The sequence below is a fragment of the Psammomys obesus genome, unplaced genomic scaffold (genome assembly GCF_907164565.1).
Source record: "Psammomys obesus unplaced genomic scaffold, mPsaObe1.curated_primary_1811, whole genome shotgun sequence".
In the NCBI taxonomy this organism is placed as follows: domain Eukaryota; kingdom Metazoa; phylum Chordata; class Mammalia; order Rodentia; family Muridae; genus Psammomys; species Psammomys obesus.
Window position 1 is genome coordinate 15,385,657 of NW_026596040.1, and position 16,475 is coordinate 15,402,131.

The 16,475-nt window shown below is 36.2% G+C and overlaps 1 protein-coding gene across 8 annotated transcripts in view; it reads left to right on the forward strand.

Annotated features, from left to right (window-relative positions):
• The window catches only part of Csnk1g3 (casein kinase 1 gamma 3), an 85,537-nt gene that overhangs the window by 21,374 nt on the left and 47,688 nt on the right, over window positions 1-16,475 (forward strand). For all 8 annotated transcript variants that reach the window (XM_055622666.1, XM_055622667.1, XM_055622668.1 and 5 more), the window contains exons 2-3: window positions 5,906-6,325; window positions 15,422-15,462. In XM_055622666.1, coding sequence (XP_055478641.1) covers window positions 6,148-6,325; window positions 15,422-15,462 — 219 coding nt within the window. In that variant the 5' untranslated portion in view covers window positions 5,906-6,147. The remainder of the gene's footprint in view (window positions 1-5,905; window positions 6,326-15,421; window positions 15,463-16,475) is intronic.

Genomic DNA, 16,475 nt, shown 5'->3' on the forward strand with positions numbered 1-16,475 from the left:
CATGATCATTGTTGTCATATATGTTCTTTGACTATGTTACTGCCATGAATGATTTACTAGTCAATTTCCATTGTTTTATTTTTATCTTTCAGAAAGTTCAGTTTGGCAAATAGACTCACTTTTAGCTGTTAAAAAGTCTGTTCATACCATGTGTGTCTTTCTGCTTCTGGGATACCTCACTCTGGATGATCTTTTCTATTTCCCACCATTTGCCTGCAAATTTCGTAATTTCCTTGTTTTTCATTTCTGAGTAGTATTCCATTGTGTAAATGTACCACAATTTCTGTATCCATTCCTCAACTGAGGGACATCTGGGTTGTTTCCAGATTCTTGCTATTACGAATATAGCTGCTAACTGCTACGAACATGGTTGAGCAAATGTCATTGTTGTACACTTGAGCATATTTTGGATATATGCCTAGAAGTGTTACAGCTGGATCCTGAGGTAGCACTATTCCTAATTGTTTGAGAAAGCACCAGATTGATTTCCAAAGTGGTTGTACAAGTTTACATTCCCACCAGCAATGGAGGAGGGTTCCCTTTTCTCCACATCTTCTCCAGCATGTGTTGTCACTTGAATTTTTGATCTTAGGCACTCTATTGGGTGTAAGGTGAAATCTCAGGATTGTTTTGATTTGCATCTCCCTGATGACTAAGGACATGGAGAATTTCTTTAAGTGTTTTCTCTGCCATTTGATATTCCTCTATTGAGAATTCTCTGTTTAGACATATAATACAGCATAAACATACTAAAATTTGTACACTTAAAGAAGCTAAGCAAGAAGGAAGACCCTGGATAAGATGATCAATCCTCATTCAGAAAGGCAAACAGGATGGGTATTGGGAGAGGGAGAAAACAGGGAACAGGACAGGAACCTAACACAGAGGGCCTCTGAAAGACTTTACCGAGTAGGGTATCAAAGCAGATGCTGAGACTCATAGCCAAACTTTGGGCAGAGTGCCCAGAATCTTATGAAAGAAGAGGGGAGATAGAAATACCTGGAGGGGACAGGAGTTCAACAAAGAGAGCAACAGAACCAAGAAATCTGGGCCCAGGGGTCTTTTCTAAGACTGATACTCCAACCAAGGACCATTCATGGAGATACCCTAGAACCCCTGCACAAATGTAGCCCATGGCAGCTCAGTGTCCAAGTGGGTACCCTAATAAGGGGAGCAGGGACTGTCTCTGACATGAAATCATAGCCTAGGCTCTCTGATCAACTCTTTCTGAGGGGGGAGCAGCCTTATCAGGCCACAGAAGAAGACAAAGCAGCCAGTCCTGATGAGATCTGATAGACTAGGGTCAGAGGGAAGGGGAGGAGGATCTCCCATGGACTTGGGGAGGGGCATGGTTGGAGATGAGGGAGGGAGAGTAGGATTGGGAAGGGTTGAGGGAGGGGGCTACAGCAGGGCTACAAAGTGAATAAAGTGTAATTAATAAAAATACATTAAAAAAAATCTGTTCATTTGTTTAGGCTCTGTTTAAGCCAGTTCACTGCTTCTTCCTGCTTCTCACCTGACTTCTCAGTTTCAGGGATGGGCTTTGGTTCTGGGTCCTCTACCATGGAAGGAGTTTAGGGCAGTTTCCTGGCTCTGCTTTCCTCCTTCATCATGCTGCTGTGCGTCCGTCCTCTAGGTTCCATGTAGGATTGGAAGGGTGTGAAAAAGAGAGTGTAAAGCTCTTACATTTAATGCTATTCTTTTACTTTCTGTTTCTATTATGGGACAGTTTGCATTCTTGGAAGATTTTCTATGTACCTCTTACATAGATGGAGCAGTCTACAAGTATTTCTGTACACGAATATGCATACACAGGCTTTACCAAAAAGAAGCACACTCAGTAAACTAGAGCATGAGGAGTGAGACAAGTATAAATATCCGTGGAACATTTTTACTTCATTTATGGATTATTTGGATTCTTATATTTACAGTATACTTTTGGATATCTCACTATTTAAACATAAATGAAAAGCTATATATTGAAAAAAACCTATATATTGAAAAAGTTATATTGTGAACACCTTTCAAAAGAAAACAATTTTCTTCTATATAGAGAAAAAGCAGAGAAGGAATTTTAAAAAAATATAAAAAGTATTACTGTGTTTATTAATTATTTAAAAGAGCTGAATTTTAAAGTTAAGTTTTATGAAAAATATGGGGGATATGATATACTTTGAGATATTTTGCTAAATTTTTGTTATGTGAGTGGGCATTCTTTTTTAATATTTTTAATTGCGTTTATGTATTTGTGTAAATATATATGTGCATGTATGGAGGTCTGAAGAGAGTTTGTGGGAGTTGGAACACTATGCCTTTATCCTCTGAGCCGTTCAATCAGCCCAGCTATTTATTTTTAAATTCACATTTTGAGGTGCAATGTGCAGGTTTTAAATTTAATTTTATGCATTGACAAATATCTAGATAGCTGCCTATAACTCCTGTTAATAAAGGTCTAGGACATACGCTTCCACCAGGAAGTTCCTCCATACTGTTTTCCAGAGAACTACCCTCCATCCTAGTAAACCACTGCTCTGATTTCTGTTCTCATAGCTTCATTCTGCTGGTTCTGGATTTCAGAGGCTAGAACTCAGTTATGCCTGATGTCTTTCTACCTACTCCTGATTCAAACAGTATCCTGTTATACAAATATACCAATTTGTTTATCCTTCTGTTGAGATCACTTTGATCATCTCCAGTTTTTGGTTATTATAAATAAAGCTACAATAAAAAACGGGTGACAAATCTTTCTGAATACATTGTTTTATTGATAGGTCATAGAATAAATACATGTTTTGCTTTTTAAGAAACTGTCAAACTTTGCTCTGTTGTCATGCTACTTTGTACTTACACTAGCAATTAATGACAGGCCTACTTGTTTTTTGTTTTTTTGAGACAGGGTTTTCCTGTATAGCCTTGGCTGTCATGGTATTCACGCTGTAGATCAGGCTGACCTTAAACTCACAGAGATCCACCTGCCTCTGCCTCCTGGAGTGCTGGGATTTAAGGCATATACCACCATCTCCCAGCTGGTCTACTTGTTCTTAATTGCTGTTAGTGTTGCTATTGATAGTCTTCTAGCTTTGTTTTTGTTGTTTCTTTTTTAAAAATTATACATTTTACATCCTGATTGCAGCCTCCTCCTCTCTTCCCAGTCACCCCCCCCCCCCCAATTCTACCCTCTTCTTCTCCTGAGAGGAGGGGGAGGTCCCCCATGGTACCAACCTGCTCTGCCACATAGTTTATTGCAGAGTTAGGAGCATCCTCTCCCACTGTAGCCAGCCAAGGTTCTGTTCTCTGGTTAGGGGAAGGGGATCCAAAGGCCCGCTCTCCAGTTATTAGGGGATTCACATGAAGAGCAAGTTGCGCATATCCTACATATGTGCGGGTGTCCTAGGATGGTGGTTCAGGCTCTGTGAGCCCCCATGGACGTAGGGCAGTTGGCTTTGTATGTCTTCTTATAGAATTGTTGGTAATCTGTTAAAGTTTTCCCTTACTTATGAGTAAATGATACTTTTATGGTTTTAATTTTTTATTTCCATGGTAAGTATGATTTTAAGCAAGACTTCATATATTTATTGGTTATTTGCCTACATTCTTTGTGGAAGATATTTTTTTACATAAAAAGTAAAGTTTATTTAAATTCAGTATATTAATGCATATTCATAAGTATATGAAATAATTTCCCTTAGTTTTTGGTGTTTCTGTTTAGTTCTATTTATTAAATTTTTCTCTTTTTTTTTTTAATATGCCACAAGCTTGCAAAGCTATTTTCCTTTATGGTTCTAATATTTGTGTTTATACTTATCATTCTTTCATGGATTGAAGCACTGTTCATTTTTTTTTTTTTTTCTATACAAGTGTATGGTTGCTGTAACCCACTGTCACTGTAGAATTGACTTGGTGCCTTAATGAAAAATAGGTTGACCATAGGTGTGGCTCTGTTTTGGACTCTGCTGTTTCATTTACCTGTTCTGTAGTAGCTCCATATAGTCTTAATTACTGTAGCTGTCTGTTAAGCCTTGAAATTAGGTACTGTTGTATTTAATTTTGTTTTGTGGTTTGATATTGTTTATTCTAGATTCTGTATTTCAACACCATGTTAAGAACAGTCTTCTAAATCTAGAAGACAAATTCACTGTCCTGTTGCTTGGGATTGTTCTATAGATATTTTGAAAAGTCACAATTTTGAGGCATTCTGTTCTTCCTCACTTATTTCCTTATGTGGCCCAGGCAGGGTATTGCAGGCATGTGTCACCACAACCTAGCTTGAAACTGTCATTGCAAGGAATGGGTTGTCTAGAGAAAGTGGGTGTTCATGTAATACAGCTGCCAGACCAACCACAAAATTCACATATATTTGATAGCTGAAATTTCTAAAGGAAATGTGTGATTACTCTTTTAAAAGTCTTTAACTTTTTTAAAAAATGCTTTAGACATTTCTTCTGTATGTTAGAAAATTCAGTACATGTAACTAGGTATGGTGGTATATGGCTGTAAGCTTAGAACTTGGGCATCTGAGTCAGGACGATTGCAGAGGTTGAGACCAGCTTGTGATACATAATAAGATCTTATCTCTTAAAGAACCTTTTATACCTATCTTCTCCAGCATTTCTTAGCTTTGTGAAAGTGCTTTTTGTAAAGACTTAGTTTGAGTGTTACATAAGCATTGTTTTCCTTGAGAGATGGAAAGACTGTATTTTTATCTATTAGTTTTGTGACTCTTAACCTATCTATAAAGAATAATTATTTAAGTAAATGAAGATAAAGTTAGAATATACTTTTGAAAAGTCTAAAAATTAAGTGTACAACAGTAAAGAAAATACTTTAAGATTTAAAAAATTCAAAACATGTTGTTTTTCTCCTTTAAAAAGTATCTATATTGATTTCCCAGAAAAATTGATTTCCCAATTTTTCTACTTGTGATAACTTTTAAATTGAAATATCTAGGTTATCAGTGTGTTGTTCTATGAAACACTGGATTTTTTACTCCTTTGTTATTTTAAAATAACCAAATTCCTGGTTTTTAGGTTGTGTGTTTGTGGGGCATGAGGAGATGCCTCTGCACAAGCATGGGACCTGATTTTGGGTACCAACCAGTCATGTAAAGAGCTGGGCATGATGTGTGCCTCTGTAGCACTGCCACTGGAAGGCACACAGGCAAGGGACCATGAGAGCTTCCTGTCACCAGCTAACCTGAGCACTCAAGAGTATTAGGGGACACCATTTCTAAGCAAAGCAAACCAACCAAAGCAATGTGGAGAGTGAGTGAGGAAGACACCTGTGGTGATTCAAATGAGAATTTCTCCCATAGGCACATCTATTTGAACATTTGGTCCCCAGAAGGTGGTGTGTTCAGGGAGGGTACAGAATCTTTTGGAGGTGTAGCCTTGCTGGAGGAAGTGTGTCACTGGGACTAGGCTTACAGAGTTTATAGTCTTACTCTGCTTACAATTTGCTTTCTCTGCTTCCTGTGTGTAGTTGAGATATGATCTCTCAACCCTACCTGCATTGCCTGTTGCCATGCCTTCCTTACCCTGGGGGCCAAAAGAAACTCGTCTACAAGCTGATTTTGATTATGGTGTTTTTATCATAGCAACAAAAACTGACAAAACATCTGATTTCTACCTCTGGCCTCATTTACATATGTGCTTCCACATGCTCATGGTCATATAAACATCTACACACATGTACCACACATGTATACACAAACACAATTTTTTAAAAAGTTAAATTTTGTTTTTGTAATGTTTGCTGTTAAGGTATAGACATAAAAAGTAATGGTTGATTTAAGAGTCTCTTGTGCTTTGATGTCAGTGGCCTCAACAAATACACCTAAGCTTTGTCCTTCAGTTTCCTAAATATATATGTTATCTCTGTTGACAATTTTCTCTTCTTAATATTATAGCTCTCTATCAACACCAGCTTATATCGCCAAGAAGTTAATTTTGAAGACATATTTTACTGAGAAGACAACTGAGAACAGTTGTACGAATGGGATGAACACGTGTCAGTTGAACCTGCTGAAGTTTGAATGCTAACGTTGCTCATCGGGTCCTGCTACCTAGTGATGCACCTATTCTCACAGTACTCCATTTCATCGTGCTTGTCTTGATTAAAGAATTCAAAGTGGAGTACCAAAAACTTGATATGGATAATAAAAAGAAAGACAAGGACAAATCAGATGATAGAATGGCACGGCCCAGTGGTCGATCAGGGCACAGCACTCGAGGAACTGGGTCTTCTTCATCTGGAGTTTTAATGGTTGGACCTAACTTTAGAGTTGGGAAAAAAATTGGATGTGGCAATTTTGGAGAATTACGATTAGGTAAGACTGTTTTGTTTATTTCAGTATGTGAAGAACATTTTTTAAATGAATACACTTGTAAAAGTACTTTCTTGTTTTAGTTGTGAAGTTCTTTAAGGTATATAGTTAGTTGACCACTGTTGCCCAAAATCCTGGGTTATAAAGAATACAGATGTTGAAAATTTCTTATTTATTTGTACTTTCATCTGTTAGGATTTCCCAAGTGTCTGAATGTCTCTTTGTTTGAGATTAACCATTCTCATTTCTTAAGAATGTGAGAAAACAAGAAAACGTAAATTTAAAGCATCAAGCAGGGACTAGAGAGGTGTCACAGTGGTCCGGAGCACTGACTCGTCTTCCGCAGCACCCAGGTTTAATTCCCAGTACCCACATGGCAGCTCACAACCACTTGTAAGTCCACTTCAAGGGAATCCTGTGGCTTCCTTCTGACCTTCTTCAGTAGTGAGCTCAAGTGCATAGTGCGCGTACACACACACTCACACATGTACATATATATATGTGTTGTATTTGGTTATTAATATTTACTATTGATATATCTTTTAGTAAAGCTACGGTTAATCCTAACCAGCTGTTTAACCAAATCACCACACAGAGACTAGGATTTATTTAGTTAACCTAGAAGACAATGCTGGGCAATAGTTATCCATCCTAAACCTCTAAGCCCGCATAGTTTCATGCCATTCAGATTCACCCATTATACTTGCTTTTAGTGATATCTTAGGTCCGGTTCATTTCTCCACATTGTTCCAAGACCTCTTCTCCAGCCTCTGCTCTCCCAGCTTCTGCCTCCTACTCCTTCCTCTCTCCGGCTCCTCTCCTTTCCTCCTACTCCTTCCTCTCCTCCTGCTTCCTTCCTCTTCTCCCACTGTAAGCCAGGATGTCCTACCCTATCCTCTCCATTGCTCAACATTGTGGCTGGGTGTTTTAATTGACAACTAAGAGAACAAATGGTGGCATGTTTACACAAACTTGATCCAAGTGATACTTAGAATAATTATCACAATGCAATGTCCAGATTGAAACCAGATAGTGGGGGAGAGAAATCAGCATTTGAATGAACAAAGGTAAGGTGTATACATTCCAAAAGAACATTATACCAACATATATGTATATATATAACGTGTATGTCTGTATGCAGGCAAAACACCCACACATAAAAATGAGTAAATAAAATTTTATACAGGCCATAACTTCCAGTAAGTCTTTTGTTGTATAGTATGTTTTGGGATAATATTTAGGTTCCATTTTCATATTTCAAAGTTTAGTAACTGGTTTAGAATCATATATGTAGCTTAAAGTCAAGTTAAGGTACTGTGTAAAATTAATGACATTTACATTGTTATAATTGCTTGTTTCTATGTGCTGTTTTCCCATTTCCTTAACCTTGCTCTGTCTGGGATAAGGTTTAGGATCATTTCTTTAACAAGGATCTCAGAACATCTACTCATGCTGTAGTTTGGGAAATTCTGGCCTTACTAACTGTCCATCCACTTCAGGAACCTGAGGCTCCATAGGGAGGGCACTTGCCAGAAGCCACAGAGCAGTGTAGTAACAGATTTAGATGTGAGATAACAGTCTTCTTTCCTCTAGTGCAGTTGAGAAGCTGTCTCATTGGAAAGAAACAAGGAATGATCCTTAAGTAATTAGATACATTAGAGACTCTCCTCATTAGACCGCCAGGACTATGAACTTGAGGTGAAAAAAAATGGCTTTATGGTTTTCATTGGGTCCCACCTGCTGTTTAAAATAAAAAGATTTGTGTGTTTCTTTTTTTTGGGGGGGGGGGACTGAAGATAATTTCTACTGAGCTTCTACAAGATGATAAGAGTATCATCTTGTAAAAAATCCTAATTTGTAGTCTCTTCTATTTCATTTGTTTTATATTACTAATATACATTAAATATTAATGAATGAAAAAGCAAGCTAGCCAATGACATTCTTTGCACATAGCTATAAAGATGATGTAGTTGACAGATTCTTTTGCATCTAGTAGGGACTGAAATATGTGAAAGGACAAATATTTTCAGGCTTATTTTTGAAAGATAGTTAATTTGAATTTTCTAAGCTGTTTCTTACTTGAGAGAAAAATTAGATTATTTATGTTCTATCAAATTTTGAAACCATGGAATTCTTAACGTTGATCATATATTGAAGGATGTTCATGAACCACTTTTTAGGTTATTATAAATCATAGATTTATGAGTATAATATAGAACACTAACAATATCTGCATGGGCTTTGGTTGTTTTTATTAGAGTTATCCATAAAATTTAACTATTTTTATAATATACACTGTGTGTATGTGTATATGTATGTAAAACAATGCTAGTGGGCCAACTTAACCAGAACAATTTGAGACATAATGTCTCATGAGCCATATGCTGAAATTTCACTACATATTGTGAAACATTCCTTTCTTTGTATCTGTGAATAAAAGTAAAGACAATGTGCCTGCTTAATATCTCTAATCTTAGCCAAATGATCATGTAGACTCAAAGTTGTTGTATATATGTGATATTTATTTAAATATTTTATCTATATATCTATATCTTGAAAAGTCACGTTAATATACTGTAATAACATATCAGACTTTTCCTGCAAAGCTATGATTCTACTAGAATGGAGTGTAGTGAACCAATGAGTTTAGTTAGTTAATTTTAATAGTCTAGGTGTGGTATTACTCAACAGCAGGCATAATCCAAAAGGCAGCTGCTTCACTGAGGAGCCCACTCTACTTGAGTGCCAGCGTAGGAAAAGCTGCATTTCTGGAGCTCTCTGCCTGACTTACAGGCAGCTTGGCAGGTCAGGAGATTATTAGCCTCATGGGTAGGACAGTCTCTTCTAAGCAGCTGTGTATTGCATCCATAAACTTAACCTTGGGGAGGGGACTTGTGAATCTTGGAAGTTTCAGCTCTCCAGGATTTAGAAGATCTTTTACTTCCTGAGTTTCATGCTTCGTTCCCCTCTCCAGGAGGGAGTATTTTCTTATATAACAAATAAATATATCCTCTCTATCTATACATGTCATTGTTTTATGGATATTTAAGTATTTTACATACAGGCATTCATATCCATATATATAAACATAAAGAGCTAAGTCACTTTAATTTTTCTTATTTATACTAAGGGAACATTTTCTACTTTCTTTCCAGAGCCCTTCGTGGTTTCTTTGCTTTAAAAAAAAAGTTATTATAAGGATTAGGTTTTTTGTTTGTTTGTTTGTTTTGGGTTCTTTCTAAAATTTTTTTATTAACCTTTATGTTTACTTTATGTGTATGGGTAGTTTCCCGCAAGTATATGTGAGTGCCATGAGTGCAGTACTTGTAGTACTTGCAGAGCTAGAAGACAGTGTCAGATCCTTTGAGCCTGGAGTTACAGGTCATCATGAGCTGCCATGTGGGTGCTGGGAATTGAGCACAGGCGCTCTGGAAGAGCAGCCAGTGCTGTTCACTGCTGAGCTACCCTCTCCAGGCATGCTTTGGATCCTTAATGTATTTCTACTTAAGTGAAATTAATAAAAACATCTTGAACATTAGATTTTTCTATACTAATTTTGCAATTTTGCGTGTGTGTGTGTGTGTGTGTGTGTGTGTGTGTGTGGTATTTGAGTAAGAAAGAATATGAGGTTTACCTTTTCTAGGTTAGTGCTTTTCAACAAATGTCCTTAATTTTCCACAAAGATGCCCAGATTTAGGCTGGAAAGTTTTCTGTTTTATAGAAAGTTGTCTCTTATAAGTATAGGGCACATTAACTACTTCAGACCTTTTTGATACCTTGCTGTTATAACCTTACATGCAACTCAATGATACCTCACCCAATGCCTAGTTGCCTCAAGAAGAGACAATGCTGTCCACTGCTGGACACTGTTCTCACAGGTTATTAAACTTAAAAAAAATAATGACAGGTTAAAAAACAAACAAATGGGTAAACATTAAATTTAAATTTTATTTAAATCAGGTTGATTTGTGTTTTTTATTTATGTGTTGGCAGTAAAGCTTGCATTTTTTACCTGCTGGTATATGTAGTTCAAGTTTAAACAATAATTCAGAATCCCTAGAACTATTTTTGACATATATATACTGAGTGACTTCAGACATAGCTAGCCAAAATCATAGGATATTGTATACTTAGGATATTGTATACTTAAAACATTTTTATTTGTATGGTCTTTGGACAGCTTTTAAAAATATTTAAAAATCTTTAACAATCTCATCTAATATGTAATGTATTCTAATTCCCCCATTTCCATCTCCTTTCCAAGTGCCTCTGGACTCTTCTTCCTAACAATTTCCCCTCCTCCTTTCATGTTTTATTTTTAGAAAATGACTCTACTGAATTTAATTATGGCTGCCTGCCTGTGCCTGGGTGTGGAGTTATTTACTAGAGCCTGGGAACTTACTAGTGGATACAACTTGACCTTTCTCTCACCAAGTTTTAGTGATGAGGCTTCTTCCTCCCCTCCCCCTTCATTTTGTGTGAGTGTCTGGCCCATGGAGGCCAGAAGAGGGTGCTACATACCCTAGATTGGAGTTACGAGTGGTTGTGAGTCTCTATTTGGGTGCTGGGAATTGAACCTAAGTCCTTCCTCTAGAATACCTTTGGACATCTTAAAATCTTTGTTTGGGAAGAGCCATTTCTTAGAAAAAGAGCAATTACTGGAGACCTAGATAAGGTCATGCCTTGGGTATGTGGATTATGCAATTCCCAGCCTTACTGTCTTTATCCTCCTGTGTACCCAGGAACAATATTCTGTGCCGTGCTATTAGAGACCAGCCCTCTACCCAAAGGTCGTTGGGACCATGGAGACACACCAGTCCTAATCAGTTTATTTTGCCCTGCTTCTCTCCCCAAAACTCTAATAATGGACTTTGCTTAAGCACTCCTTATGCTCTTGTCTTCTGCCATCTTATCTAAACAGTATGCTTCTGTAATGCTCTATGGCAGTGCTTCTCCATCTTCCTACTGCTGTGTCCTTTTCATGCAGTTCCTCGTGGTGTGGTGACCCCAGCGATAAAATTTTTTTTATTGCTACTCCATAACTGTGATCTTGCTACTGTTATGAATCATAATGCAAATATTTGTGTTTTCTGATGGTCTTAGGTGACCCCTGTGAAAAGGTGATTTGACACCTAAAGGGTCATGACCCACAGGTTGAGAACTGCTGCCCTGTGACATTCTGTGTAACCTCTTCAGACTTGTGAATATAACAAACTTTATTTCTGCTGAGCTTCATGTCTGTTTTTGTGGCAGTGCCTGATTGACATAACATTAAAAGCAAAACAAGTAAGCCCACACAACTCAGAACAAGGGTATTATTTATTGCTTTATGCATTGCCATAGCTAAAGTAAGATACTGTGCCCTTTGACATAATTAAGCTTTCCACAGGAGTTTCTACAGCTTCTTTTATTTTTGTTTTTCTTCTTGGATTGCTCACAACTCCTTGTTTTGATGTGTTTGAAAATTATGATATTGAAATTTTCATAGGCTTTATATCTCCATGACATAAATGATTTGGGTAAATTCACCGTTTTAACATTTACTAAATCTTTCTTTGTGCAGAAACATTCTAAAACATTTGAAAATGTGAAAATAAAGAGTAGATGGTGGGGCTGGCAAGAGAGCTTAGTGCAAGAAGGCACTTGTCACCAAGCCTGACAAGCTTAATCCTTGATACCTTCATGATGACAAGTGAGACTGATTTCTGTGTACTCCATGGCACATGCATGCCCTGCCACTTCCCTCAAATAAATAAATAAATAAATAGATGTTAAAAAAAATTGAAAATCGACGGTGATGCTATGACAACAGATTTAAAAATTCCCAAGTACATTAATTTTAAATACATTATTTTGTTTTCTTCCACCTAACACATACTAGAGGTTGAGCACCCAGGGTACCCCTTTGTCTTCAGTTTGTGGTATTATTGTCTGTAGGCTGATCTCACTAGCTGTTACTCCTTTCTAGTCAGCCAAACTGAAGAAGGAAGAAGAATCAGGCATATACTCTATTCCGGGAAACTGGAAGTGTCATACTTCATGTCCATTGGTGCGAAGTTAGTAATGTTGTAGTAAATAAAGTGGTGTTGTGCTATATAATGTTTATTATTTTTTGCCCTATGATTATCACGGTGGTATTATATAGCCAGCTATCACAATCAATAAAACACAGATACCTGTTAGAGTTTATATTGCCTTATTTACCTTGGGTAGCCAGATATTTTCACCTGTGCTATCTCAATAGCCTTCTCATCCATTTCCCAGTCCCCATCTAATGCTATTTGCCTTAACTATTCTTGTCTGGGCTACTTCTATCCATAATCTCATAAATACTTGCTTATATTTTTCATCTTGGTGTTTCTTTTTATTCCATCTTTGGAGTCCTTTCTCCTGGCCCACATAGTTCCTTCTTTATGCTAACCCATCTTGGCGTCCTCCTTCCTCCTCTCTTTCTGTCTGTCTGTCTGTTTTCTCTGATTCTTCTGAACTCAAAGCCCGGGAACCTTAGCCATGCCTACCGCATTCTGCCCTGCACAGATTTTTAGGCTTTTTAATCAAACAATCAGCAATAATGTCTTAGGCAGGTTTACACAACAAGGATAGGTGTATCTAGGCAGTCACCAGATCTTGAGGGCCAGTAATTAATATCAAAATACAAACATCAGACCAACCCCCAACATAGTCACTTGGTCACATTAAGCTGAAAATGCCTGGAAAATATAGTTTGTATCTGGGCAACCATTTTTAAATTTGGGCATTCTTTATTATGGGAAGTGCAGAGTTAATATTGATAGACAGCTAGTCATCTGAAGGACATAGTTTTCCTTAATAACTCCAGTTCCCCAGTGTTGGTAAAACCTCTTCACATTCAATATGGCAGAAAACTGAATTGGAAATGTCAGTTGAAATAGATTAAGGTATCAGTGAACTAGCCTCAGACCACTTGAAGCATTAATGATATCTCTGTGTCCCTCCCATCTCACTCATACCATGTAGACAAATACACTGTGTACCATTTGATTTTGTGTATAACACATACTGATTAAAATCTAACTGTAGGACTATAGCTGTACTTCGTGGCAAGACTGTATATTGTTTAATCTTTGTTCATATTCATGACTGTAATCCTCACTTTAGCTTGATATCTAATATTAATAAAGATGCTTTTTAGGATTCAACTTTTTGTTCTTTTTTTTTCCTGTAACACAAAAAGATTAGACTATACGAAAGCCAGCAAAAATGTTGGTAAATGTTCTGTGGGATCTATTTAATTACTTGTCTTTTGAATTTTTCCTGCATATAGTTCAGAATAAAAATTATAGAAAGATAGTTATGAAGAGATTATAATCTGGAGAAATATATATATTTTCCATTTTAAAACTCAATTGTGAATTAGATACCAGTTCCTTAAAACCAGCTTCTTCATTGTTAGTAACACTACTTACGTTTCGTAGATGAACCTACATTCTCATATGTGAGGAGTTTAAAAATGTCTATGAAAATATTTGTAAATGCAAAACTAATTGCTTAAAAATAAAAAAGATATTCTCTAAAGTTTGAGAACCATGAAGGCTTGTTTAATGAGTTTCAGGATAGAACTTGATTTGTAACACTTAGTATTTCTATTGGGTTAAATCTTTCAAATATGTTGAGTTCATGAGATCTATGCTACTCAGCATTAAAAATGAATGTTTCTCCATTCACACATTTTTATGTAATAAGGGCAGTATTTAGAATATTTCTGAGACTATTTTGTTCTGTAAAGATGGCAGCACATCTGCAGCTGAAGTTAGGAGCTGTATGAGAGCTTAAAGGGTGCTGTGCAGAAAAATGCCATACATGAAAATCGATAAGCCACCTACTTTGTTTTTAGTAGTCATTGTAACCAGAGCCACTTTCTCCGTCTAAAAACTGTATAAACAGTCATTCGATTTTCAGTACAGTTGTCATTCATAAGCTCATTTAAAAAATTGAAATTAAGAAACAACATGTGCTATTCTTTCTATTTCTTTTGTTGTTCTTATAAAAGATACATGCTAATGTGTATTTCAAATTGTCCTCCTATTCTTAGCTCTTATTCTTCATAGTATTCTCCTGGGGATGCAGATTCTGACCATTGGGATTTTCTTGGTTTAAAGCCAACACAAAGATAATTGTAGTTTATTTAGATTCTTTGCATGTTAGTGATGTTAAACCTGTGTTCTCATTTGTCATTTACATGCCTTTGCATTTAACATAATTTTCAGTATTTAGGATTTTAAAGCATTTCATGTATCCAAATATGCATAAAACCCTCTGTTGATGTTTTCTTATTCCCAGAAGGGTCTCCATATTTGAGATAAGTATTTTTTGTTTCATTTCTTCTATTTAACTCTAAATAGTTGTAATTAATTTGGTTGTAAGTTGAGATATTACTTTTCTCAAAGTAGTTAATGAGTTTCTAGCTAACTATTGGTTAGGTTTTTTTTCTTCCTTCCTTTCTTCCCTTCTTAAAAAAAATATTTATTTATTTTTGTTTTTTTGAGACAGGGTTTCTCTTTATATCCTTGGCTGTCCTGGAAGTAGTTTTATAGACCAGGCTGGCCTTTCAAGTGCTGGGATTAAAGGCATGTGTTACTATTGCCCAGCTTGAATAGTTTTCTTAATTAAACATAGCCCAGAATTTTTGTCTGTCTGATACATATATTAGATTAAATAAATGTGCCCTAATAAGACTATATTCCACAATCATTTAAAAGGAAATGGTGGATGGGTGAGTTTTAGGTTCTTTTTTTATATAGGTGTTTTGGCTTTAAATGTGTTCACTGTTTACTTGAATATTGATTATTTCCTAAGTTTCTAATAACAAAGTCAGAATTTTTTTTATTAGAATTGGATAATGTGTTTATTAGTACCAGTTTCTACTTGGAATCTAAGTGAAACATTAAATCTGTTATTGAGTTTATAATAAATTTAGCAATTTCCTCTTAAGAGTTGGAAGTAAAAGCTTTTGCTTTATTTAAATGTTTTATATACTTTTTGTTTTAAGTAGTCATAAAAGTTATGTAAATTAAATTTAAAAGTATTAGCAGAATCTGACTTATTTCTTCCTTTTTCAAGGGAAAAATTTATACACAAATGAATATGTGGCGATTAAACTGGTAAGTTCATACTGATTATTTATTCTACAATTATTTCTCTTAATTATTGGCTTATTAATTTTTTAATCTTCACATTTATAACTTTGGTGTCCATTCAGAAGGAAGAATGCTTGCATGACTGGCCTTTTGTTATAAAAGCCCCAACATCATCCTGTCTCTGAAGCATATGATGTTGTACTTTCTTTGTCATGAAAACTCTGTCTTTACTTTGGCAGCATCATGCAAGTAAAATTTTATAGTTTGGCAGTTTTTATAATTTATAAAGATATTTTCAAATGGATAAACATAAAATTTCTATTTGATTCAATCATGTAGATAAAACAAATGTGTCTCTAGCATTCAGGATTGTATTTGAAGACACACTTCCTATTATCTTCTGAATTTTTTTTCTACTGGTGTTTTATAAATTTGGTTGTTGCTTGACTTCCAGGGATTCAAAAATCCATGAGTGTTGGTTGTAGCAAGGAGTATTCCAAAGTTTCATGTGCTCAGTATGACAGGTACAAAGTAGATCTGTTTGGAAAAATTTGTTTTCAGGAATTTTTATTCATTTATTTTATTGTTTGTTTGTTCGTTCGTTCGTTCGTTCATTCATTCATTCATTCATTCATTCATTCATTCATTCATTCATTCCTTGAGACAGAGTCTCTATTTAGATCTGGCTGTTCTAGAACTCATTTTGTAGCCTAGACTGGTGTTGAACTCACAAATCTACCTTATTCTGTCTCTCAAGTGCTGGGATTAAGGGCGTGTGCCCCTACATGGTACTAGGAACCATTTTTATATGGTGTATTTTCTTTGTCTGATTGTCAAGTTTCCCTGAGGTCCAGGCTGACTTGGTGTTCTCATTCTCCTCACCCTTGTTATCCTCATCTCTGACAGTGTGACCTATGTTATTAGGGTGATTTGAGTCAGATTCTTAGAGTAAGAGGCAGTGGGAGGAAACTACAAAAAAGAGAGAGAGACAGGAAGGAAGGAAGGAAGGAAGGAAGGAAGGAAGGAAGGAAGGAAGG